General features: G+C 36.5%; 1 protein-coding gene across 5 annotated transcripts in view; it reads right to left on the minus strand.

The window, feature by feature from the left end:
• The window catches only part of LOC150105106 (arginine-hydroxylase NDUFAF5, mitochondrial), a 155,567-nt gene that overhangs the window by 66,270 nt on the left and 61,796 nt on the right, over window positions 1–27,501 (minus strand). For all 5 annotated transcript variants that reach the window (XM_090395492.1, XM_090395491.1, XM_090395490.1 and 2 more), the window contains 3 exons: window positions 15,042–15,148; window positions 14,919–14,958; window positions 578–688 (listed from right to left, as the gene is read on the minus strand). In XM_090395492.1, coding sequence (XP_090251618.1) covers window positions 578–688; window positions 14,919–14,958; window positions 15,042–15,148 — 258 coding nt within the window. The remainder of the gene's footprint in view (window positions 1–577; window positions 689–14,918; window positions 14,959–15,041; window positions 15,149–27,501) is intronic.

A 27,501-nucleotide genomic window follows, 5' to 3' on the forward strand; every position in this document is an offset into this window, starting at 1 on the left:
AGTAAGTGCATGAAAAGTCGAAATATGATAAGAAGATTTCACACCAAACTTATATGAAAACAAAGTGACACCGATGAGGCAAGGCAGGTATATCAGGAGAAATAAGGATGGAATAGTATTCTCTCTTGTCACTATTACCATATAAAAGATAGCATGAAGTTATTTTCCATCCCATATTCCTTCATGTTTCAGCAAGTGGCCTGTTGCAGCCAAGTAATATATAGACCTTTATAGACCAAAATTTTTGACAATAAGAGGAATGTTGAACTTCTCTCTTTAGTTTGCAATCAAAAGAATGTGTGACTTTTTTCTCTATTTTTCAAGAGTGAAAAAACTATTTCTGGGGAAAAAAAAAACTGACCCTTTACATAAAATCAGCTAACTCTTTAGTTGAAAAGATCTTATAGGTGTTTCTGACATTCTAAAACAAATACAAACCCAGGTCTTTCCTGAATGTAATATTCCAGGGTGTTGACATTACAATTTGCATAATACAGTCACTTTGAAGATATAAATAAACGTGTGTTTGTGTGAATTCATTATGAAAAAAAAGTTAGAGAATAAATAAAATACTCACCCCTTCCCTTTCAATCTCTGCTAACTGAAGTGAACATCTCAATTCAAATAACGTGTCTCTTCCAAAGAGAGAGCCAATCAATACACCATCCTCTTTTAATGCATTATGGATCTAATTTTAAAACAAAAGAAATTAACAAAAACAAATGTAAATATAAGCTGCATTGTATTAAATATAAAGCTTAAAATACCTTCATCTAAAGCACAATGCAACTTAAGTTAAAAAAAAAAAAAATTCAATCTCATTTCAATGAACGACAATTACTAAATACAGTTATACTGTAATAACTTAGGAAGTAACTAATTATACAGATGTTATGGATTATACGAATGTAGAGGTGTATATATTATATATACTGCACAGTTAGCCTAGTGGCTATGCACAACCATATGCCTGGCAAAAGAGTGTCCTGGGTTCGATTCCCATCGCAGACATGAGGAATCTTTCTCAGATATAGGCAAGTTAACCAGACTTGGGCATGGACAGAAAGGTTTTTCTCTCCAGTTTATCTGGGGTTTTTCCTCCTGCAAACAGGCAAACTGGCCCCCATTAACACACACAGTTACAGCCATAGAATATACCAGAAGGTATAGGGCTAGTCACCTTATCCTCGGGACGGGTACGACTTAGAAGGGCTTAAGACAGCTCTGTAACAGGCCAGTAGACCTAACACGTAGCAGGGAGAAGAAGAAACATATATTGTATATATAGAGCATAAATACTTTAACACCTTTTGTTTTACATCTTTTCACTACTTGTGTATTGGAAATATATGACCTGCATTACTTCAACCTTGGTATATCTTCTGAGTATGGCTCCCATTGATGAGACCTCAATAAATATTGAAACCAGACTGGGCAGGGGCCCTTTCCATAATGCATAGCATTATACACTCCTGAAGGGATGTGATGCCAAGAGATGGCAGCACTTGTTTGCCAGCCTCTTCATCGGTGGTTGCTATAATTAGTGATAAACATGGGTCAGCTATCTCCGACTGGCTACTGGTGGAGATTGAACTGCCCACTCAGTCTCCAAAAGCTAGATAGGGTTAAGGGCCTCGCCTACTCCCTATAGAGGAATAAAAGGCGTTAGCTGAAAGGATGTGTGTTTTGCATTAAGGGATACTAAGGCAATTAGTGTGAAGTCATTAGCCTCTAGTCAGGAAGATTCCTCAAATGCAAACTTTCTTTGCTTGGATAAAGAATTAAATAAGAATATCATTCTTGGCATCTTTAATTTAATTTAAAACCAAGTGAAAAAACTATCAAAAGGTTTTTATTGTGGTCTCATCAGTGAGAGCCATAGTCAGAAGATATACCAAGGTTGAAGTAATGCAGGTCTTATATGTTTTCGTAAACAGTTGTTTTGTTACTGATAATATAATAATTTGTTTTCTCTTCAGGGTCATTTGTAGAAAAGCTACAGTACATTAGTATCATGGTTAGGCAGAGTTTGTTTGTTTTTTTCTATCATCATCTTCATCAAATTCCTGATATGGTCCCTCAAGGGATATAAAGAATACTATAACAGAATTAATACACAATTAGATGTTGAAAGTTTTTCACTTGGTTATACTATACATTAAAGATGCCAAAAAATTATATTCTTGGTTTCATCCCTCATCCAAGTGTAAGCAAACAAAGTTTGCAAGTGAAGTAATTTCATGACTAGGCTAGTTGTATATAGAACCTAATGACTTCACAGTAATTGCCTTAGTATCCCATAGTGCAAAGCACATATTCTTACTGACAAGTATAATGCTATGCATTATGGGAAAGGCCACTACCGGTTTCTACTTTCATTGAGGTCTCAGTAAAGAATGCAGAACTCATACTTCCAGAGTATTTCAGTAACAAGGTATGACACATTTTGACTACTTGTATATGGAAGTATGACTTCTGCATTACTTCAACCTTGATATCACTTCTGGGTCTGGCTCCCACTGATGAGACCTCAATAAATGTAGAAACCGGTCTGGGTAGTGGCCCTTCCCATAATGCACAGCTTATACTTGTCCATAAGGACATGTGCTTTGCATTACGGGATACTAAGGCAATTACTGCGAAGTCATTAACTTCTATACAAGAAGCCTAGTCAAGAAGTTACTTCACGAGCAAACTTTGTTTGCTAACACTTGGATAAAGGATGAAACCAAGAATATAATTTATTGGCATCTTTAATTTATACAACACAATTAAGTTTATATTATTACAAATTTCTTATCAACAATTTTCCTGCAAATGAGTTTGCCACTCATTAGCACTCTAATATTGTCAAATTTTATATTTAATGACTGCTAGATTTTTGTTCAGGCCATGGATTAATTATTACTGTCACCATATTTCAACATAAAAATGTGTACAAATTCACATGGAAAGAAGACACAAGAAATAAGGAAAGTCGCATTGACTAGTTACAGTTGACAGTAATGTTTTCCCATTGGTTCAGAACACAGAATATACAGAGGATTTGAAATAGGAAGTGATCACCATTTAGTGTTGAGCAGGATAAAACTGAACTTCATATTAAAAGAAGAATATGTAAGAAAGTTTTAAAACAAATCAAAGTTCCACAGCTATCAGATGTGAACTGTAAACACAAATACACAAACATTATTCAAAAAAAAACTGAAAGAGTTTGGAAACAAGCACCAAACCTTTGAGATACAGTGGCAAACTCGAAAGTAAACTTGGAGTGATTCAGGCAGAGAGGTATATGAGTCAGTACTCCATGGTGGACTCAGGAAGTTACAGAGGCAGTCAAGTAAAAGAAGAAAGCATATCAAAAGTTTAAGCAAGTAAGTCAGCTTGTACTTTTTTTGAGAAAACAGAAAAAAAAGTTAAGAAAGCAAAGCAATGTGTAAAACTAGCTAAACAAGTCATAGGAAAACTTTAATAAGAACCTAGAAACTAAATATCAGGATGGTGGTAAAATATGAAAGCCTACTGAAAATGGTTATAAATGAAGGAAAAAGTACTGTAAAAGGAATCAGAGATGATAAAAGTGAAAAAAAAAAGAAAACATGAAAAAAAAAAGATATCCTAGATTTCTGGTAATTACCTTGAAAGATTTCTAAATGAAACAGGCAGTGTCAGCAAAGTGGCAGAAAATCTCCAACAGGAATTCAGTCAGGAATACATACTTGAAGTAGAAAAGTCATCAAAAACCTGAAATGTGGAAAGACAGCTGGAGAAGATCAAATCTGACCAAATGTAAAGTTGAACAGTGGCAGCACTGCATAATTCAGAAAGTCAAATTCCAGATAATTAGAGTGGAGCTCTCGTAGTACCCATATATAAAATAGGGAAATAAAACTGAATGTGAGAATTACACAGGTATTTCCCTACTGAGTGTTCCTGGTAAGATCTATGCAAGTATACTTGAGAAACGGTCGAGAAGGATTGTGGAAGGGAAGCCTGGTGAAGAGCAAGCAGGATTCAGGCCAAATAGAGGCTGTCAGGATCAGATTTTCACTTTGCGACAAATAGTTGAGAAATCATGGGAATATAATCAAGATCTGTATTTAAGTTTTGTAGATCTGAAAATGGTATTTGACAAGGTGCCTAGAGAAAAGCTATTCAAAACGCTACAGTTGTATGGTGTCAATGGAGCATTATATCAAGCAATACTTAGTCTTTATTTAAGTTGTAAGTCATCATCATCATCATACCCTCAAGGGATGTACAGGATATGATAGTACTACATAAAAAATTTACATCATTACTAACTCCCTATCTACAATTTTCCTCCAAATCAGTCTGTTACTTGTCAAGACTCCAACATTATCAGATCTAATAATTCTATCGTCTAAGGCACTTTGTACCGTATCAATCCATCTACGTAGGCTGTTCAATAAGTTATAAGACTATATTTATACAGAAAACAGATTACCTTCAATCGTCATCATTCACAAGGTATTTTTCGAAGTAACTACTGTGAGAGACGCGATGCATATGTCCCAAAGTTGCGTCCACTTCTTAAACACATGTGAAAGTCCATTTTTTGAGAGTTCTTTCAAAACCACCTCCGCAGCTTTTACACATGCTTTGTTGCTTTAGAAATGGCAGCCTCTTAGTGGTTTTCTTGAGTTGAGGAAACAGCCAGAAATCGCACGGTGTGAAATCAGGACTGTATGGAGGGTGTGGTAGGATATCTATGTTGTTGTTCTGCAAAACGTCCACTAGACCACCAGCAATATGTGGCCTTGCATTATCGTGATGCAATAAGAAGCCATTCTTCAGCAGTGCACACTTCCTTTTGATGTGCTGTACCATTGTCCGTAAAACATTCGCATAGCCGTTTACAGTATTCCCAGGTTCTACAGCATGTTGGTAAACAATGCCTTCATAGTCAAAAAACATTCTGGTCATAACTTTACCAGACGATTTTACAGTTTTGCTTTCTTGAGGGTAGGCAAAGACGGATGCTTCCATTCACTGCTTTGTTGTTTCATTGTAGGGTCATAGTGATAAAACTAAGCTTTATCTGCTGTAATGATGCATTTTAAGAAGTTGTCGCTTTCTTGTTCCAGTCTTTCTTTCCATTCTTTGCACACATCCACTCGATGCTGCATTTGCTCAGGTGTCAAGAGTTTGGGAATCCATCGGGCCCAAGCACGTTTCAGTCCCAAATGTTATGACTGAGTGAACACTTCCCACAGAAATATTCAAGAAATAGACAACATGCTGCTGACGTACTGTAATTCTGCAATCCTCCTTGATGATAATCGCTGCTGTGTTGATCATTGTCTCTGTGATGGATGTTGAAGGTCTTCCCTCACGTTCAAGATCTTCCACATTTTGCCTTCTTTCCTTAAAAGTTTTATGCCAGCGAAAAACACTTGCCCTCGACATTTCTTCATCGTGGAAAGCTTCGCATATCATGTTAAAAGCGTCCGATGCCGATTTTTGTAAACGCACACAAAATTTAATCGCATAATGCTGTTCCAAGGACACTTCCATTTTGACGACTGGTCGCGGCTCGTAGGCGTGCGGAAACAATGCCTGGTCAGTGTTTTTTTACCACTGTGCTATCACTGCTTGTTTCATTTAGCAATTTTTCGAAGTAATTACTCCATACTTCAACGATATCTTTTTCTCCTGTTTTCATGTCACCTTTATCATCTCTTATTCCTTTTACAGCACTCCTTCCTCCATTTCTGAACTTCTTCAACAACCTCCAGAATATTTTGCCACCTTCTTGATATTTATTTTCTATGTTCTTTAAAAGTCCTCCCATGACTTTTGTTTAGCCTAGTTTTACACAGTGTTTAGCTTTCTTACATTTGTCTCTGTATTCTCTAAGAGCACAAGCTGACTTATTTTCCACGAACTTCTGATAAGATTTCTTCTTTTCCTGCACTACCTCTTTTACTTCCTCTGTCCACCATGGAGTTCTGATTTTTCTATCCTTGCAGAAAACCTCAGCACATGCCTCTCTGCCTGAATCAATCAGGATTTTCTTCAAGGTTTGATTCCTGTTCTCAAACTCTTTCATTTTTTCTTCATAATCTTTGTGTATTTTAGTCTACAGCTCACATCTGAGAGCTGCTCAACTTTTATTCTCTTTAAAACTTTCTTACATGTTATTCTTTTCAATATGAAATTCAATTTTATCCTGCTCAAGACTAAATAGTGATCACTTCCAATTTCAAATCCTCTGTACACTCTGGTGTCCTGCACCAGGGAAAAAACATCACTACCAACAATAACATAGTCAATGAGACTTTTCTTATTCCTTGCCTCTTCTCTCCATGTGAATTTGTGCCCATTTTTATGTTGGAACATGGTGTTAGTAATAACCAGTCCATGTCCTGAGTAGAAATCCAACAGGTATTTGCCATTATTATTAGCTTTGCTCTTTTCTTCAAATTTTCCCAAAATATTTTTGTATGTCTGACAATCATTTCCTGCTCTGCTATTTAGATACCAACAAGGACCAACTTTTCCTTTTTCATTGTGTCAGAGTTGCTTTCTCTAAAGACTCAAAAAATTCCTCCACTTCTACCTTAGTAAAACCTTCTGTGGGACCATAGGCACAAATAAGTCTCATTGTCCAGTTCCCCATTCTCATATTTGTCCACATCACTCTACTTGAGACTGCCTGCCATTCAAGAAGATTAGCCTCGTATTTAGTGTTGAATACTATGGCTATTCCTTCTTTTCCTCGATTGTCATTGCCTGAGCATAACATTTTGTATTTATTGCTCAAAAGGATCTCACCAGTTTTTGTCTTTTTTGTTTCAGTCACCCCTATTATGTCGATCTGGTACTTATCTAATTCCTCACCTAGCTCCATTTCTTTGCCATTCAGGCTTCTTATGTTGATAGTAATGATCTTTAACTCTGGTGATGTTGTGTTGGGGTGTGTTTTCAGATTTGTTCCAGTAGCTGACTTTTCGCTGTTTGCCCTGGTTCCTTGGCGAAAACAATGGGGGCCCTTGTTTAACCGGGCGATGCCCCAGCCGGCATTAAATTTTGTCATGTTGTACCATCATTTTGTAATTTGGTTTAAGCCAATAAGAATACAATTTGGTCAGCTAAATCCCAAATTGCCAGCCCATCCTCGTTCGTTCAGTATCCAGGTAGATACCCAACATGGTACACCACAAGAAGGTGAGGACTGGACATTAGATATGTCAGTTCTCCGCATTCCTTTAAAGGCTATGTGGAGGTCTCCTCTCAGTTATACAGCTTTGACTCTTAAGCACCCCAAGTCAGCAGTTAGAATTGAAGTACAGCAAGATGGTTTTCATGTTAAATCTGGTGTCAGACAAGGATGTACATTATCCCCAGTGTTATTCATTATCTATATGGATCACATTATGAAGGAAAGCAGTACAGGAATACCTTGTATAGCGCAGTTAATTGGTTCCAAGAAGTGTCCGCACTATGCAAAACTGTGTTGTTTGAGGTCTATTTATGAAGTTTTTCGATTTAATTTGTTTATTACAAAAATTTGAGATAATAAAAATGTTTAAAAATGAAAAAAAATTGTTATTTTTATTAACTAAATAACAAATCAAATCCTTTTAAACGGATATAAAAGTTGAAGAAAACAAAACAAATATTGCTTTAATTTTAGCATACAGTAATTTACGTTTTACTAAAGTAGTCTTTTAGTGTTCGTTGACCCATTCTTGTCTTCTTTGTCTCTTCAAGTACTAGATCTATGTAGCATTTGATGGCATTATTGAGACAAAGTCTCAATAATGCCATCAAATTCGGGTCTGCATTTCTCAAATTCATCCAAATTCGGGTCTGCATTTATGAGAAAGTCGGAAGCTTCGTCGATTTTTCTCACAAAAGTTGAAAGGTCAGCAAAGGAAAATTCTTCGTCTTCGTGGGATCATCTTCGTCTTCTTCTGCTTCATAGGCCCATTGTTGTCCCAACTCCAAAAGGGTTAAATCGTCCAGATCATTTAAATGAGAATCAATACATTCGTTCACATTGTTACAATCTAAACCAATCCAAATTGGTTTTACAATTAGTTACAATCTGTAACTAATTGTAAAACCAAGATCTTTGTCCATCTGCACAATTTCTGTGTTGCAAAGGCAACAAAGTCCTTTGAACAATACGGCAAGATATTACGACATACGGCTCTCAAGTTGCTTGGAGTCACCTCTTGCCAAGATTCATAAATATTTTGAATGGCATCTTTTATGTTAAATTTCTTCCAAAATTCCATCAAAGTCCAAGAATCTTCTTCTGCTGCAGCTTTAATAGCTTGAGCAAAAGTTTGTCTTAAACAGTAAGCCTTGAAAGTGGAGATAATGCCTTGATCCATCGGCTGCAGAATTGATGTTGTGTTTGGAAGGAAAAATGAATCTTGACATTTTCATCTAAGTCGGTCAATAGAGTTGGATGGCCTGGTGCATTGTCTAATAAAAGCAAAATTTTGAAAGGAATATAATTCTTTTTACAATAGCTTTTAACTTCAGGGCAAAAACAAGTTTTAAACCAGTCTTCGAAAATTGAACGAGTCACCCACACTTTTTTTTATTCAAACGACAATTTTATTATTATTACAGGTGACTCCAGAGAGTCCTTAGACTCATCAAGGAAGGCCCTAAACATCATGTCCACACAACTATACGACATTCTCACAGTATCAATCATACTTTGCCTCGAACTCACTCACCGTCATAGCACCCACAACAGACTCTGGCAGCTTATTCCAATCATTTACCACTCTAAAAGTAAAAAACCCAGCTCTAACACCCTTGCTAACCACACTCTTGCCCAGCTTCCATAGGTGTCCCCTAGTCCTCCCACCACCAGTCCTGATCTCAAAAATATCCTCTGAATTTATCCTATAGAAATCCTTTAGCAATTTGAATGTCTCAATCATATCTCCCCTTTTCCGTCTCTTAACCAATTTCTGCAACTCACAAATCTTCAACCTGTTCTCATAAGGTTCATTCCATAGACCTGCTATCATCTTGGTCACTCGCCTGTGGATCCTCTACACCCCCCCCCCACCAAGAAGAAACCTAGGTAACCAATCTGGGCACAGTAGTCAAGATGAAGTCTTATCAAGGCTCAGTACAGAGGTACAATAACTTGCTTATCTCTGCTTGTCAAGGTATTTTTCAGCAACCAAGTGAGTTGATGAGCTGATTTAGCCACTTTTGCAATGTGCCCCCTAAACTTCATCTCCCTATCCACCAACACTGCCAAGTCCCTGGCCTCATCAATCTCCTGGAGTACAGTTCCACCAATGTGGTACACTGCTGCTAATCGTTTCACCCCAAAATGCATAACCTTACATTTTGTCACATTAAATTGGCATCCATTCTCCTTAATCCAGAACTCCAATCTATCCAAGTCTTCCTGCAAGATTTTAACATCTTCTGCATTCACTATTGCCCTACCCAACTTTGCATCATCAGCGAACAAATGAACTGTTCCTCTTAGATCCTTCCCTTTATCGTTAATGAACAAATTAAACAGCAGTGGTCCAAGAACAGAACCCTGTGGCACACCACTAGTCACAGGCTGTCTTTTGGACTCTACTCCTGAATAAACTACTCTCTGATATCTCTCCGTCAACCACCCACCTATCCATCTCACAAACCCTATATCCATTCCCATATGATGTAGTTTACGGATTAGAATTCCATATGGTATCCTGTCAAATGCCTTAGCCAGGTCCAGCAGTATCACTGTAAACCCATTACCCTTATCCAGTTCAGCCGTGCCAGTATACCATCCAATCCCACAGATGTATTCACATTAAGGTTCTGTAATAAACTATTCACTTCCACTTAATTCATCACAATTCCTGTATAAACCAATGGTTCCTTCATTTTTTCCATGTCACCACCTGGACGATATACTCTTGCAAAGTGCTCACTCAGTAATTCCACTATATCGACTGATTCAGTGACCTCCTTACCATCGTCATTCCTTAAAATCATTCTGCCGTGTATAGTTTTTTTTTTTTTTTTGCTTGCAGCATATTGAAAGAACTGTTTGGGATTCTCTTTAGCTTGCATGGCTAGTTTCCTTTCATAATCCGCTTTTGCTTTTTTTTACCACACTCGTTACCTTTCTAGCCTGCACTTTATACTGTTCATGTGCCTGCAGGTCACCCCTTTCTTTAAATTTCCTCCACAGTTGTTTCTTTTTAGCAGCTCAAGCTTAATGGTGTTATTCATCCATCTAACCCCTACTTGTTTTACTATTCGGACCCTAGGAATACAATCAGCCATAACCTCCTGTAAATGCTTCTTGACCACTTCCCATGCTCTATCGACGTCCAGCCCTTGCAGTTGTACATGCCAATGCACTGATCCAAGCAATCTCCTAAGCTTGTCATACTTGCCAGCATGGTAATTCCACATATACCCTGTCTTAATCGAAAATTCCACACCTTTAGCCACCTCCCAGGTCAAGACCTTATGATCACTCTCATCAATAGGTGGCAACATGGTCATATTCATTATAGTCAAATTCTCAGATGCTATTACCAGGTCAAGCACTCTCAAACCCCTTTTATTTTCAATTACATGCTGTCTCAGATAGTTATCCATTAATAATTGAATAAAATCCAGATCCTTACTCACATGTGTCCTCTCTTCCATCCAATCAATGTTACCATAGTTGAAATCCCCCATAATAATTACCCTCCTTCCACTTATTGCTTCTATTTGCTTATGCGTACTATCTCTACCATCTATTCCATCACCTGGTCTATAGCAGCACCCGACTGTATATTTTGTTCTGCCAGTCTCAATCTCACACCAAATAGCCTCAAGTGAGCTCTTTTCACTATCCTGCAATACAACTTCAATTCTCCTTGGCTGCAGTTCATCAGCTATTATCAATAACATCCCCCCCCCATTTTATTCTCTCTGTCCCTCCTAAACACACACTATAACCTACACATTCTATCCCACTAACTATATCATCTTCCGTCAGCCATGTTTCACTAATGCCAATAACCTGTGGCCAGGAAGAGCCAATCAAGGCCAAAAATTCTTCCTTCTTGTTCCTAATATTCCTGGCATTAGTATACATGAAATGCAAATGTCCCTTTGTCCCACCCCTATCTTAATGCGTTATTCTAACCATTTCATTCCAATTTCTTGTCCTTAGTATTGGCTCGGGGGTACATTATATACATTCTTACACTCAACTGTCTCACTGATGTCCGCATATCCACTTCTCCCCCTCCTTGGTAGTTCTAGTTTCCCTGGTTCTGCACATCCATTTTCACTTCATTCAGCAACACTTTTTCCAGTCTCCGCACACCAAATCCATTCAAATGCAGGCCATCCATCTTGTATAAATCCTTTTGTCCATCAAACTCATTCCACACCACACCATCTGCATAACCTGCACATAAAGTCATTTGCAATTATGGCCCTCCTTCTAAACTCTTCTCTGTCGTACTGCGGCAACAGACTCAGCATCCTAACTCTATCACTCTTTTCTTTCGCTACCTTTAACAATACTTTTAAGTCCTCTCTCATAAAAAATTTATCTCCTTTCAATTCATTCGTTCCTGCCACAACTATCAATTCTTTCATCCTCTGTTTTTGCACTCTAATACTCTCACTTACATACTTAAATTCTGCACTCGGTAAGTACGATTTAGTTAAACTCCCATCTATCACTCCTCTTAATAATGAGTCACCATACAACAATCTTTCCTTCATTTCAAAAACTCTCCCACTCTTACGCTTATTTTTCCTTTCAAACACTTGTTTATTTCCGTTAGCCAAGGCACTCTGGAAAGAGTTTTGCATGTGCTCCAATTGCTGCTGCGCACTGTGTGTCACTGCATGCAACCTAGCAATCTCACTCCCTACAAATAATTCCTTGTTTTTTTCATCATTTAAATTATTTTCTCTCTCTGTATAGTTGCTTTCACTCTCTCTTTGATCACCGCATTCATTGCCATCTTGTACAACATCACAATTCCCTATCAAGGCACTATTTTCACTCACATTCTAGCTTTCTTCAACCATAACTATCTCACGACCTGACACATACTTCAATTCCTCACTTTGCTTACACTTTCTGCACATTCTCCCACCACTATCACTTTCCATCCAAACTCCAGCCTTCTTCAGGAATGCATACATCCCACACACATCACATTGGACAAACTCCCTCACATTACAGTTTTTGAACAAAGGCGTCGTATTTTTAGACGCCATTATCATACGTCGCATTGGCGCCATGTGGTATTCTATGAAATGTATCGTTAAAATACTAAGTTAAATAAAACAGAATTCAAACCAAAATCACACAGACGCAACAAGCTACCAAAAATAAACAACACTATGTTAAGATTTAAACCAATATTCCAATTTTCACTCAAAATTATACTTAGCTTTCGGGAGCTCTCTGAAAACACTACACACCATGTAGCCCTCTAGCGGCAACATGTCACAGGTAAATGAACAGGTAAATTGTTCTTTGTAAAGCCCTTAAGATTGGGTTTTGTTCCGTTCTGTACACTAACAGTGGCTTTAATTTTAAATCACCTGATGCATTCTATCCCAATGGCTTTAACAGGCCTTTAAGGCCCACAACCTTCCAAGCATGCTTGGATTTCGTAACCGAAATACGAGGATAGAATGGTCACTCCTATGCCTCACCTGATGCATTACCTCATAGTAAAAGTGTCAATCGATCGTTTGACACTTTATACCCAGCTTGTGTTTTTTCCTTCTCTGATAGATATGTGCGCGATGGCATTCTTTTCCAGAACAAGCCTCAGCGTTAAAAATTTGATCACCTGTGTAGCCTTCCTTCTCAATAAGCTCCTTCAATTCATTGGGAAATAATTCTGCAGTTTTAGTGTCAGCACTTGCGCTTTCACATTGGATTCTTACGTTATGGAGCCCCATATGCTTTTTTTAAACTGTAGAACCACCCACGACTTGCTATAAAAGTTTCATTGGTTGTACCTCCTTCATTTTAGCTTTCATTTTATCATATAGATTTGTTGCATTTGCCTGGATTATCATTTGACTCAAAGGAATCTTTTTCTGATTACAATCTTTAATCCAGATCATTAGAAGGTGTTCCATATTTTCCATTGTAGAAGATCGATTTCTCCTGATCACTTTTGACATATAAGAAGTGGTGCTCATTCCATGTTGTTTAATCTTTTCTTTGCTCTGAATAATTGTTCGTACAGATGACTCATTCATTGAATTCTCACGTGCTATTTTAGCAAATGAAACGCCATTCTTGTGACATTTTATAATTTCAAGTTTCTTCTCTAATGTCAACCACTTGCGTTTTTTTGTTACTCCAACAGTGTCTTCTTTGTTTTGTCTCTTTTCACTCATACTTAAATAATAAAAAAATATTAAATTCTAATATTAACATAAATAATGAAATGCTGCGGGGAAAGAACGAGTGTATGACAGCCAATCGAATAACTACTGCATAAACGTGGCTCTCGACTGCCACTTGCAGTGCCCGGGAGTCGCCAGTCAGTGTTGACAATGTTAGTCTAATAGATAAGTGTAATAATAAAAACTGCGTTAGATCTAAACCCGCGTTATTCAAAACTGCGCTATACGAGGTATTCCTGTATTAAACCTGATATCAAAATTGGAGGTGTTAATCTCGGCTCTTTACTTTATTTAGATGATGTTATACTTCTGAATAAATCCGGCACAAGTCTATAAGATTCCATGACTAAACTGAATAATTGTTGTAATAAATTTGATAGGAAAATCAGCAATAAAAAGACAAAGACAATGAAAGCAGGCAGAAACATTGAAAACATCGACTACATACTGAATGGTGAACCTATAGAACAAGTAAAATATTTCAGCTATTTAGGCACAATTTTTAGTGAAGACAGTAAATTAAATATGGAAAGAGACAACAGAATAAGTAAAGCTGGTATATAGTGGAAAGCCAGTTGAATAAATTTATATGGAATAAGAGATAAATCAGCCAAAACAACAAATTAGAAATACACAAGACAGTGTTCAAACCAATTTTAACTTATGGATCTGAGAGCTTGGTTAGAAATAAAACACTTGATCAATGACTGGAAACCTCTGACATGAGAGTTTGAGAAAAAATCAATGAAGTGTACAGATGGCATTTATGGCAGTATCTCATTAAAAATGAGAATATTAGGAAAGAACTTGCCACGCATTCAGGAATGTGTTAGTAGAGCTAATCTCAGGTGGTATAGTCATCTAAATAGAATGGGAGAGGAAAGATAAGCAAAACAAGTATTCTTTGCCAAGTTGGCAGGAAAAAGGTCCAGAGGAAGACCAAGATGTAGATGGATTGATACAATAAAAGTGCCTTAAAAGACAGAAATATAACATATGATCATGTTGGAATCTTGACAGATAACAAATTCATTTGGAAAAAAATTGTCGATTGGAAATTAGTAATAGGTAACTTTTTCATGTAGTACTATCAAAATTATCCTGTACACCCCCTGAGAGTACATATCAGGAATTTGATGATGATTATATTGTCTTCCCATGACCACACAATTTAAAAGTTTTTTCTGAGGTTATTCGTGGTGGTGATAAGGCTGTGGCTCCAAATTATAGGCCAAAGTACTAGAGAGAGAGAGAGATTGGTGAGAAGTAGGATACAGAAATGGGTTGATAACAGCAGTATTCTCTGTGGCTATCAGCATGGGTTTGTAAAAGGAAGATCATGTAGAGCAGTTAAAATTTGTTAACATTTAACTCAAAAACTGTAAGCAGTTTGTTATAAAACAAAATTTGAGCTGGGGGGGGGGATAAAAAAAACAGTCCCTTTCAACCTAGTATGTCGCCTGTTTATATTAAACAGTTTACATAAACAAACCAAACCAGACCAAATTTATTAAACTTACCTGCTTAAGTGTTCCTGGTAGGTCATTTACCCAGTGAAGACTGAAAGAAAACATCAAAAATAAACTCAAATATTAAAATATGATTGCTTATATAGCAAAAGAAATGGTAAATTATATACTCACCTTAAACTACTAAAGCAGATATCAATAGAATTGTCAGAAAAAGGCAAAAATTCCTCATCAACAACCATCTTATTAGTTGGTATGGATTCGCACACTTCACTTTGTACCTGTTAGAAGGGGAGAAGGAAATCATTTAAAGTTACTACAGTAAGCAATTGGTCTTCCATTTCAAATAAATTCTTAATTTGTGAATGAAAATCTAATAAAGGATCTGATCTAAGAACAGAACTTTATTTTATTTTATTTAGTCATTTATTTTATTTTTTATTTTTGCTGATTTGATTAATTTATTATAATTAAAAATTTTATATGCTTACTTTCATTCATATTATATCAACAATAATTTATAGAAGGAATTACTTCACAAATGTTTTCTGTAGACTGCAATTTGATTTCATTATAGTCGAAGTACTTATCGTAAAGCATCTCTCATGGCACGTGCGTGCACACACATACACAAACACACATATATATATATAGAGAGAGAGAGTATACATGCAAATTGTACTTCGCATGTATGACTGGTTTTCACCTCACCTCTAAATGCTATGAGGCAGAAAGTAGGTAGATAATTTGTACAATATTATTATTATTATTACGTGACACCTCCAAGGAGTTCAAAAACTCATTGAAAGAGGGTGCCTACTTTACAACTCTCCATTTCTGCCACTTAATCTACAGCGAACCACTACTATCATAATCACCTACACCAATGCCATCTACTACCCACCACTACTAGTATTTTTTGTCTGTAAATTGCATGGTCTAAAGGCAGATTTGTCAGTATGTGGGATGAAAAACCCAAGTTTCCAGGATGAAAAAAAACCTATTACCTCCATATAAGATGGCTAACTCACCTTCAAATGAAAAAACCTGAGAAGAGGAATCTTTATATGTTTTTTTTTTGGGGGGGGGGGGGGGATATGGGAATTCCCTTTAATATGGGAATATATATCACTACCACCTTAGATGGACTTTTATGGACCCTTCACCAATATCTTCATCATCATTTCTTGGTATATACCTTCACAGGATACTACGATAATCCAACATAGTTATGGATTTTCACAACTAGTTTCCTATATACATATAAACATAGTTGTTACAGGCTTGGTGGATTGATTGCTAGTGATGAAGAAATGCATTACCAAATAGAAAAGATGAGCAAGAAAAAAATAATCATAATGGGAGACTTTAATTATCAAAATATTGATTGGGTAGCAGCAGAATCTCATGAGAAGAATGAAAATGCATTTATTGAGCTGTTGCGGGACAATTTCCTCAAGCTGCATGTGACAGAAGGAACTCGAGGTCAAAGAGTGCTAGATTTGATTATAGTGTCAGAGGGCATTTCAGTTAAAGACGTAACTGTTTTGCCTCTGGTTGGTGACAGTGATCATGCGGTACTCACTAGGGAAGTGACTAAGCTTATGAATTCTATTCAGAAAAGGTTACATGCTGAACTACAAAGCAGGAAATTATGACCAGCTGAGGAGTTGTTCAACTGTGAATGAAATTGTTTGTATATATATTTTTTTCATTCACATTTAACATAATATACCATATACTAAGCAAGACTTGTTTATATTTATTTGTTAGTCCCTTGCTTAAGACTTATTATTCATGTATTTTTCCTTGAAGTTCTAATAATAATTAATTAATTAAAGATATATAATAATGGTATTAGACTCTGTATTTAAATATTATTAAGTCTAATTTAATTATTACTATGTTAATATTATGAGAGTTTGTATTTAACATTTAACTGTAGATTAATTGAAATGTAAATATTCTTTATTTATTCCTATTTGTAGAAGTTTAGCGTTATGCAATACCTTAATTTTATTATATTTTGTTTTGTTGTCATGGAGATGCATGTAAACAAGCGAGCACCAGAATTGGAACACAACATGAGGAGAAGGTTTATAAAAAAGAGTTTTAGATTACGAGAACAATTTAGGCAGGAAAAACAGATATATAAGTGACGAACGCTGGAATTATTAATATATTGAAAGCATTAGAGATTTATTAGAGAGGGATTGGCATTAGGTTGGAATCGGAGCATTCGGCATTCGAAAATCACAGTGCGATAATAGCGAATCGGCAAATCACTCAAGCAGCTAAATAAAGTCTACTAGTCGAGAAGCGGTTAGCTTATAAGTTTCGGAATAACAAATAAAGCTACGGAAGATAGCTAAGTGATTACGGATAGACTAGCAATTACTTGAGTTGAGATTTAATTTCAGGGCCGATCTGTCAAGGACACACAGAATCTTGAAATAAAGCACGGAGTTACTAGAATAGTAGAGGCTGTAAAAATTGAAGTTTACCGTTAGCTGTGCTTAGAATTATAGTGCCTAAAGAATTAATCGGATGCCGGAGGAATGAACAACTGTGCATATAAAACCTAAAGTTAAGGAATTATTGTGTATTGCCTTATTTCATGAGTGATCAGTAGTACTTTATGCAACAACGTTTGTTTATGTGTATTGTGACGGATGATTAATTCAGTTATTGCTTAGAAGAATTTATTTAATGAGTGCCGTTTACTGTTTAAAGTGTTTACAGTTGTAAAAGGTGTAAATGTATAAGTAGATGAAGATAGAAGATTATCGGTAAGATTATTCCAACCATTAATACGCATGGATTAATATTCCTATACAGGGAAGTGTGTGAGTTTCATCCTAGAATTTCCCTATACTAACAGTAACTATTTCAGAAATTAGCTGAAGTGTAAATTTAAAGGTGTTTGCTTGTAAAGTGGTGTTACTGCGATTTTATTGTATTTAGAACTTAAAGAACTGTGAGAAGACTGTATTACAGATAACAGAATTACCATTGTCTGAGTTTGCATGACTTTATTATCTGAAAGGCTGAAGTGTTGTTTATAATAACTTATTTAGTATTTTGATCTTAAGTGTATAATTTGTGATTTTAAAATTAAATGTTTGATTTTGTTAATTAAAAGATGTATTTTGCCTGAATCTCTTTTACTGCACCATTCATAAAATATTCGAACCAAAGCGGGTAAATTAAGTAAGTCAAATATACTCGGCCAGTATATTTTAAGGAGAGATAGTTGAAGGTTGATTTTTCTTCAATTCTTGAACTAATTCAGATATAGAGTGGCGCAGTCTTTAAATATAAATTTTCTCTATATTTGAATTAGAAAGCAACTAGTAACTATTTTTAGGTTAAGAACATCGTAGTAAATAACATGTCGGATCCAGAGTATAGATTAAGACGAAGTAGGATCCAACAGAGTATACTGAGTTCAGTGGAATGGGATCGATTGCTAGATGGAAAGAATATCGACAGTGCATGGGAAGCATTTAAACAATATTTAAATGATGCAATATCAGAATGTGTCCCGAGAGATTGAAGAATAAATAGGGTAGGAGTCAAATGGATGCGTAATAATATTAAGCAAGAAATTCGTAAGAAAAGGACTATGTGGAAGGAATACCGTTTGCATAAGGATGACGTCTGTTATGAACATTATAAGCAGCAGGCTAGAATAGTCACAACTATTGTATGTAAAGCAAAGTCTGAGTATGAAAAGAAAATGGCTCTGCATGCTAAAGACAATCCACAAGAATTCTATTGATATGTTGTAACTAAAAGAAAGAATGAATATGAAAGAATAACTCTTCTAAATCCAGATAGCATGAGGGTTACAGATGCAGAAGAGGTTCAGTTAATGAGTACCCATTTTGTTAAAAGCTATCAACCTGGTGAATGCAACATTGAGCTCACTGTTACCTCTTCACTACATGAAGAAATGCAGATGTGTGAGGCCGAGGTTTTAGAGCTGCTGCACAAAATGAATAAGAATTCAGCAATAGGGATTGATGAAATATCAGCACGTGTGCTAAAAGAGTATTCAGTTGAACTGGCCATTCCTTTGACCAGACTGTTTATTATGAGTCTCAGAACAGGGAAGATTCTGCAGGAATGGAAGAAATGCATGGTAATTCCATTGCACAAGGGTGCTGCAAAGACCGATGTACCCAACTATCGACCAATTAGTATCTCAGGAGTGGTGGTCAAGATTTTGGAAAAATTGGGTAGGGCTCACATTCAGAAATGAGTTGACAGTGAATCTCTACTTTGCAATGAACAATATGGGTTTACTAAAGAAAGGTCATGTCTTAGCAACTTGCTCACATTCTATAACAATGTTATCATTGAACTAGACAAGAGGAATGGATACGCATGATACTTTTGGATTTTGCTAAGGCTTTTGACAGAACACAGCATGATAGACTCTACTAAGATAAGCTTGCAGGAACTCCTTGACTGAGCAGTTGACTTCTTCTCTATTCGAGGCCTTTCCATTAATGTGCAGAAGTCCTGCTCTTTAGCTCCTGTCCCCTCTGGTCGTGAGAAGAAGTTTTCCCTGCACGGGAGGCCATTGCATGCCTCGATCGATCCTGGAAAAGTGGAGATACCTCGGTATCATGTTCACCCACAAAGGGAAGGTTTTCTGTTCCTTCTATCCTAGAAGCTGGGATCGCTTCTTTGAGGAAAGCTCCTCTTAAGCTCCAGCAAAGACTGTTTATCCTTTCCCACTACCTCCTACCTCGCTTTTACCACAAGTTGGTGCTTGGTAGAACATATACCTCGGCACTGTCCCAAATGGACAGGGCTATCCGTTCAGCCATGAGATCATGGCTCCGACTGCTGACTGACACCCCTACTGCATATTTCCACGCAAGGGTGAAGTATGGTGGGCTCGGGATTCCATCACTTAGATGGCTGATCCCATGCCTGTGGCTGTCAAGAACTGCAAAGTTAGAACTATCTTCTTCCACAATCTGCAGAGGCTTTCTATAGCCCATTAATACAAGAAGACTTTAGGCAGGCTAAAGGCTTGAGTCAGCACCTGCAGAACACACAGGAGGTGGGCATCTCTGTTGCACTGTTCTGTAGATGGTGCTCCTTTAAAAGAGTCATATCTGGTACCTCCCCAGCATGATTGGGTAAGGGCACCAGACTCCTCCATGGATTCGAGTAAATTGACCTTATCAGGACGAGAATCAATGCCCTGCCTACTCGAGCCCACACTGCTCGATGGGGTAGTGATGACTCAGACTGCAGGGCTGGCTGCCACTACAGCGAGACATTGTCTCATATAGCCCAGTATTGCTTCCGCACCCGTGGGGTCTGCGTGCGGAGGCATGATGCTGTAGTCTCCATTCTGAACAATCGCTTTAAGAACAAAGGGTGGGTGACAGCGATGGAACCACATTATAGGACCTCTGCAGGTTTGCGTAAGCCAGACTTAGTGATTAAAAGAGATGGTGACGTTTGGGTAGTTGATGCCTAGGTGGTGGGAACAGGGCACCCACTAGCCTATAGCCATAATAATAAAGTGAACTAGTATAAAAATAACCAAGATCTAGTCAGTAAGTATCTTTTCATGTCAACATTCGTTTCAGCATTGCAATTATCTTTTGAGTTGTATTTGTAATCTTTGCCACATGATCCCTGAACCTTAACTTCTATTATCTATTAATTAACAACTATATAATATCTATTAACACTCCAAGATCCCTAGCCTCATTAGGTTCTTCTAGCCTGATCCCACCAATATAATACGACATTGGATATCTAATCATGCCGAAGTCAATGACTTTACATTTACTCATGTTGAACTGATACCCATTTTCCCATGCCCACATTTCTAGCCTATTCAAATCATTCTGCAAGTACTCCATATCAGCAGCATTCTTGATTATCCTACCTATCTTTGCATCATCAGCAAATAGCTGTTATGTCGCTTGTCGATTCCTTCCCAATATCATTAACGTACAGAATCATGGCACGACTCCGGGGTTTACCAGCGTCACCACCTCTTTACATGGCGTATGGAGCATAGATGGTTATAAGGACTTAAAACAGCTGGGGCTTACGCAGAAGGATATAAAAGTTCTTTCCTTGAGGGCCCTACAGGGCACACTGGTGGCATGGTGTTGCCACCAGAGAATGACTACAATGATAACTAGAACAGGCACAGGGTAAAACACTTGTAAAAGCTTAGGCCTATATCAAGTCTGGACGAGATGTCTGGATGTGATGTAAGGGTAGTATTGCCCATAACCAGCACAAAGATTAAAAAAAAATAAAAAATAATAAAAAAATAGCAAGTGGTACCACAAGGATCAATGCTTGGTCCACTGTTATTCAATCTGTACGTTAATGATATTGGGAAGGAATCGACAAGCGACATAACAGCTATTTGCTGATGATGCAAAGATAGGTAGGATAATCAAGAATGCTGCTGATATGGAGTACTTGCAGAATGATTTGAATAGGCTAGAAATGTGGGCATGGGAAAATGGGTATCAGTTCAACATGAGTAAATGTAAAGTCATTGACTTCGGCATGATTAGATATCCAATGTCGTATTATATTGGTGGGATCAGGCTAGAAGAACCTAATGAGGCTAGGGATCTTGGAGTGTTAATAGATATTATATAGTTGTTAATTAATAGATAATAGAAGTTAAGGTTCAGGGATCATGTGGCAAAGATTGCAAATACAACTCAAAAGATAATTGCAATGCTGAAACGAATGTTGACATGAAAAGATAAGGATGTTATTTTGCCTCTTTACAAGGCCTTGATAAGACACTTGGACTATTGTGCACAGGTCAGGTCTCCTGGTTTCCGTTGTGATTCTAATATATTAGAGAGAGTACAAAGGAGAGTGTTAAAAATGATATCAGGATTGTGGAATACTGATTATGAAGACAGGTTGAGAATTTGTAGACTGCAGACACTAGCAAACAGGAGAAATAGGGGTGATATGATTGAAAGTTACAAACTTCTGAAAGGATCATATAAGATTTCAACAGATGGAATTTTTCAATTTATGGAGAGTGGGGCAAGAATGAGAGGGCATCCTTGTAAGCTGAGAATGAAGGCTGCCAAGAAGGGTGTGAATGCTAGATTTTTCTCTCAGAGGGTGGTGTGTGATTGGAATGGATTGCCATTGAATGTTGTGAGTGCAAGCAGTGTGAATGAATTCAAGAATAAGTATGATAGCTGTTGCGTGTAGTATGTAGCCTCCCTTGATGAGTCTCTGACTCCCTGGAGGTCTCTCTTAATAATCATAATTTATTTTTCCATCCCCAAAAAAATTGTCTATTACTTGCAAGGTCTCTGATTTGATTACTTCACCCATTTCTGTCTTCTAAAACAATGTTTCTTTAAACTTTTTGAGACCAAAGAACCCTATATAAATATATTCCTTTTTCAGGAAACCATCTATTAAAATTTTCATTAAAAATATTGGGAAGGAATTATGAAATAATAAACTGTTATTGCACAATATTTTAATCAAGAAACATTTGATACATAATATTACAAATCATAAAATAACATAACTATTATAGAATGAAAATAGAATAAAACTGGTTCAAACCAGTTTTAACTTATGGATCTGAGAGCTGGGTCAGAAGTAAAACACTTGACCAAAGGCTAGAGACCGCAGATATGAGAGTCCTGAGAAAGATTATAGGCATGAACAGATGGCATCAATGGCAATATCATATTAAAAACGAGAATATTAGGAAAGAACTTGACATTGTCAGCATCCAGGAATGTGTTAGCAGAGCTAATCTCAGGTGGTATGGTCACTTAAACAGAATGGGTGAGGAAAGATTAGCAAAACAAGTGTTCTCTGCCAGGTTGGCAGCAAAACGACCCAGAGGAAGACCAAGATATAGGTGGATTGATACTGTACAAAGTGCCTTAGACGATAGAAATATAAGATCTGATAATGTTGGAGTCTTGACAAGTAACAGACTGATTTGGAGGAAAATTGTAGATAGGAAGTTAGTAATGATGTAATTTTTTTCATGTTGTACTGTCATATCCTGTACACCCCTTGAGGGTACATGGCAGGAATTTGATGATGATGATGAGATGAACTATTATAGAAATAAATCTATTTCATATAATTTAGTATTATCCTCATTAGAAACGTTTTTTTTTTTTTTTTCTAATCTGTTAAGCTACTCTTTCATTTCACAATCTGTTTAGATAACAATACTGACTCAGAGCAACTCTGTTTACAAATTCTTGAATACTAATAATATACCATTCTTTTCATTTTTGCTCTGATTCTGCCAAATCTGTATATCCCCTCATTTTCCTAAGTTCTCACATGTCCAATCTTCTGATCCAATGTTCTGTTTTTTCATTCCACATGTTAAACATGATCTGGCTTGTATATTGTTATCTGGTGTTCTGGTCAGTTTCTCTCTTATTCCATATACATATGTATATTCAAGAGGTCTCACCATTTTCCATGCTTCCTTACTATATTATCCACTTCCATATTTAATTTGTTAGAGAGAAATGGAAAGAACATCTATTTAGGATGGAAAGATATTGGCTACCAAAAGAAGTGGATAGATATAGACCAAAGGGGAAGAGAGAGGAAGACCAGCGGCTAGAAGGAAAGACCAGTGAAGCCGGAACAAGCAAATGCCTATCCTTGAAGAGAAGAAGAAGATTTAATTTGACATCTTCACTAAAACATACAGATTTATCACAGTTCACATTTTCCTGTCTGTTTTCGTATTTTTCAACGTTTCTCTTCATATCAAATATTGATTTTGATATTGATTTTCACATCAAATTTGTGACAGCACTACAGGCCAAATAAAATGAAATAAATTTAGTGAAGTCAAACTAAATCTGGTCTTAGAATGACTGTTTCTCAGATCTTTGGAAAATTAAAGCAGTTATACTTATTGAGTTATGCCTCAATAAGTTGTACCCTAACACTTCATCATAGGCGATGCTGATTCTTAAAAGTTCATCTGACCTACAGTGACCTCTATGCATCACAGTGTTATCTTTCATTTAATCCTGAGAACACTTCTCTAATAGAAATCTCTATCACAAAAAATGTACTTAAATTACTATAATCCAAGGGTGACTCAAAAATCACTGACTGTTTCTCTTGATATCTGTCAAATGAAGATGAAATCTTCAGGATTTTGTTATTTGGGATTACAGCGAAAGCAAATGACTATGGGGTCATATCTGCATTATCTTGCAATTATCTTAAAATCCATCAAAACAAGCCACCAACTATTGCCATATCTTAAAGGCAAGCTTGGTCTATTATCACCAAGTAAGTTTATTAAATTCCATGATCTTGTGCTTTGATTAAACAGGCTATTCAGATGGGAATTGAATCTCTGAACCCTGATGCTATATTCAGCTGATAAAAACTCATTTACTGATACCACCCATAGGATTCTTTGGGGATAATACCAAATTGATTCATCAAAGCATTTTTAAATATGAACATTTATTCAAAGAGAGCTCTGAAGCCATTTTTCACTGTCCAAATCATAATTGCAAGGATGAATTCTTTGTTCTGGATGTTAGGAAAATTATAATTTCTAACTCTGTAAAATAATTCCCCCCCCCCCAAGAATTCCTAACTGTGTTATAATTTGAACCTAGTATAAATGTGATGCCATTTAAAAAAAGTTAACTCCTAAAGCATTCTACTTTTATGCACCGGCAATGTTTTGAGATACTCAAAACAAAATATCTGTTAACTGGTTTAAGTAATTAAATATTCTACATTCTCGCTCTAGTCATGTGATCTTTCTTCAGTTAAAATTGCTTCTAAATAGGCTAAAAGCAGGAAACTCGCATTATTCCAAATGGTAATCATGTATTCAGGTCTCTTGTCACATTACTGGCTATTTTGTCCAATGCTGCTTCCTACCCTTGCATTCAGTTGGTTTTATTACATAATTATCTAAAGAAAAGCCAATCACCTGGCTTCTTAAATTTTCTCAAATTCTTGCACTGATGATCCCAGTGCAAGATGATAAACTGATGCTAAATGTCTCCCTATCGTTCCAAACATAAAACATTAAATGCTTCCTTCAATGTTAAACCAGAAAGAGATTAAGAAAAATCTTGTCCAAACTAAATGCCCAAAAGTCTTCAGATTCTGATGGCATTTCTCCAATTCTTCTTAAGGTTTCTGCTCCAGATTTAAACTGATACAAAACAGGAAGTTATATCTACTTACCAATGTTCAAATTACACACTGTGCCATTTGTTTTGCCACACAGGTAACACCTGTGCCTTAGTACAGACAGTGCATGCCAGAGAGTGACTAATTTAGAATCCCCTCTCTCATACTCCAACTTTCACAGTTAAATTCAACACTGAGAGATATTTAACATGAAATTTATATAACAAACTGAGCATAGCATTCAGCTAAAAGTTCTGTAGTTTTTACTTGGCCATATGAGAACTTCCTTTGCAGCACTTATTTTATTGTTTTTGCTCATTCATTTATTCAGTCTTATCTCTCAAATTCCTTAGAATACAAAGTTTAAAAGGCCTCACTTAACTAATATACTTGCATATGACTCCTTTAAGTAAACAAGTTTCCTTAATACAGCTTTTCCTCATTTTTCTGAAGTAGGCATAACAAATAATCACTCAGACAATAAGGAATACATTTAATTAAACAGTTCCAAATGCACCTCCAATAAAAAGAACTTTTACCATAGATTCCATATTGTTCCTTGGAACATATATCACTTGCCTTTCATATATGAAGGCTTGATGATTATACTTACCTACAATTATTAACTTCAAATTTCATATCCTTGGAGAGTAATTAAAGATAAATATATAAACTTTTCCAAGATTAGAGAACTTAATTGGGTAGTTTATTAGACCCTTTCTGGCTCTCCTTATCTGCTTGCTACTATTTGCTTTCTATCATTCCTGTTATCTATTCACAGCTGTTCTAAAAACAACAACCAACAGGCATGTCCATTACCAAGATTCAAAGCAAATCTCAAGTGAAAACATAGGTGCCATTAATAAAGTGATTGCACATTACTAGTTTGATATAAAAACCACTATGGTAAACAACGTAAAATAATTTATAATATAAATATAACAATGCTGTGTTATTCCATAAGGATTACAACATATGGTAAACAAGTTTACTACTTACATGGGTGGTCAGAAAAGTTCTCAGCCTAACAATGAAAACACAAATTTATAATTTTAAAATTAATTTCATTTTTCAACATAATCTGCCGTAAGACTAATACATTTATTCCAGTGATGCTCCAGTGCCATTATTCGGTGTCTCTAGTGGTTCTCAGTATGATCTGCAAAATACCCCTCTACAACTGCAATCACCTCTTGAGTCGAAGAAAAATGCTGATCAGCAAGGAAGAGTTTTAGTTTGGGAAAGAGATGGAAGTCGGAGGGAGCCAAATCTGGGGAATAGGGTGGATGTTTCAACAATTCATAGTGCAGATCCCTTAATTTTCACATTGCCAAAACACCTTTGTGGGCAGGTGCATTGTCCTGATGAAAGATATTTTTCTTCTGCAAACCGGGTCTTTTCTCACGAATTTTTTCATCTAGTCTGGTAAAAAGAACTGAATAATATTCCCCGGTTATGGTTTTACTCTTTTCAAGCTAATTAATAAACAAAATGTGTTTAGCATCCCAAAACACCGATGCCATGACCTTTCCTACTGATGGAACCGACTTTGTCTTCTATGGTGCTGAACAACCAGCTTCTGTTCACTGTTTTGACTGCTGACTGAATTCTGCTGTGTAATGGTAAATCCAAGTTTCATCCATAGTAATAAATCAATGCACAAAATCAGTTTTATTCTTGTTAAAACGCTCCAAACACTATTCAGAGATTTTCATGCGAGTGCATTTTTGATTGATCTGCTGTGAGCAAGCACAACATCTATCTTGCACAAAGCCTTTTCATTTGCAATTCTTCATGTAAAATATATCCTACAAGTTCTTTTGAAATGTCTATAGTCTCAGCAATTTCGTGCATTTTGACTCACCGGTCGTCCAATACCATATATCATGCACTTGATAAATGATTTCTGGTGTATTACACTTTTTGGATGTCCTTCACATGGATCATCTTTAAGGCTGGCATGGCCACATTTAAACTTGGCAGTCCATTTCTTAATTGTCGAAAACGAAGGAGAAGAGTGCCCATAAACTTTTATGAACTTCGAATGAATTTCTTTTGGCATTAAACCTTTTTTTACCAAGAATTTTATAACCGCACAATATTCAATTTTTTAAATTTCAAGGGATACAGACAACACTTTTGCTTCGGACAGCTGTATAAAACAAACTACTTGATAGAATGATTTGCAATTTCACATGGATGCTTATGACAGATGTACCAACTTGGAAAAAAAAAAGTCTTGCCAATAGTGTTGCTATCTACGGTTGAGGCTGAGAACTTTTCAGACCACCCTCGTATTTTTATGCTAAGATAAGCTGGATGACAGTTAGCCCAAGAAGGGGGGGGGGGAGTGATCTTGAAAGGATTTTGGAATATTATCAACATTGTCAGTGGAAGTGAAATATCTTTCTTGCAGGTAATCAAACAGGACTGACTTTTAACA

The sequence above is a fragment of the Typopeltis vanoorti genome, chromosome 7 (assembly GCF_054136105.1).
Source record: "Typopeltis vanoorti isolate ZY-2024b chromosome 7, IOZ_Tvanoo_1.0, whole genome shotgun sequence".
NCBI classification, from domain to species: domain Eukaryota; kingdom Metazoa; phylum Arthropoda; class Arachnida; order Uropygi; family Thelyphonidae; genus Typopeltis; species Typopeltis vanoorti.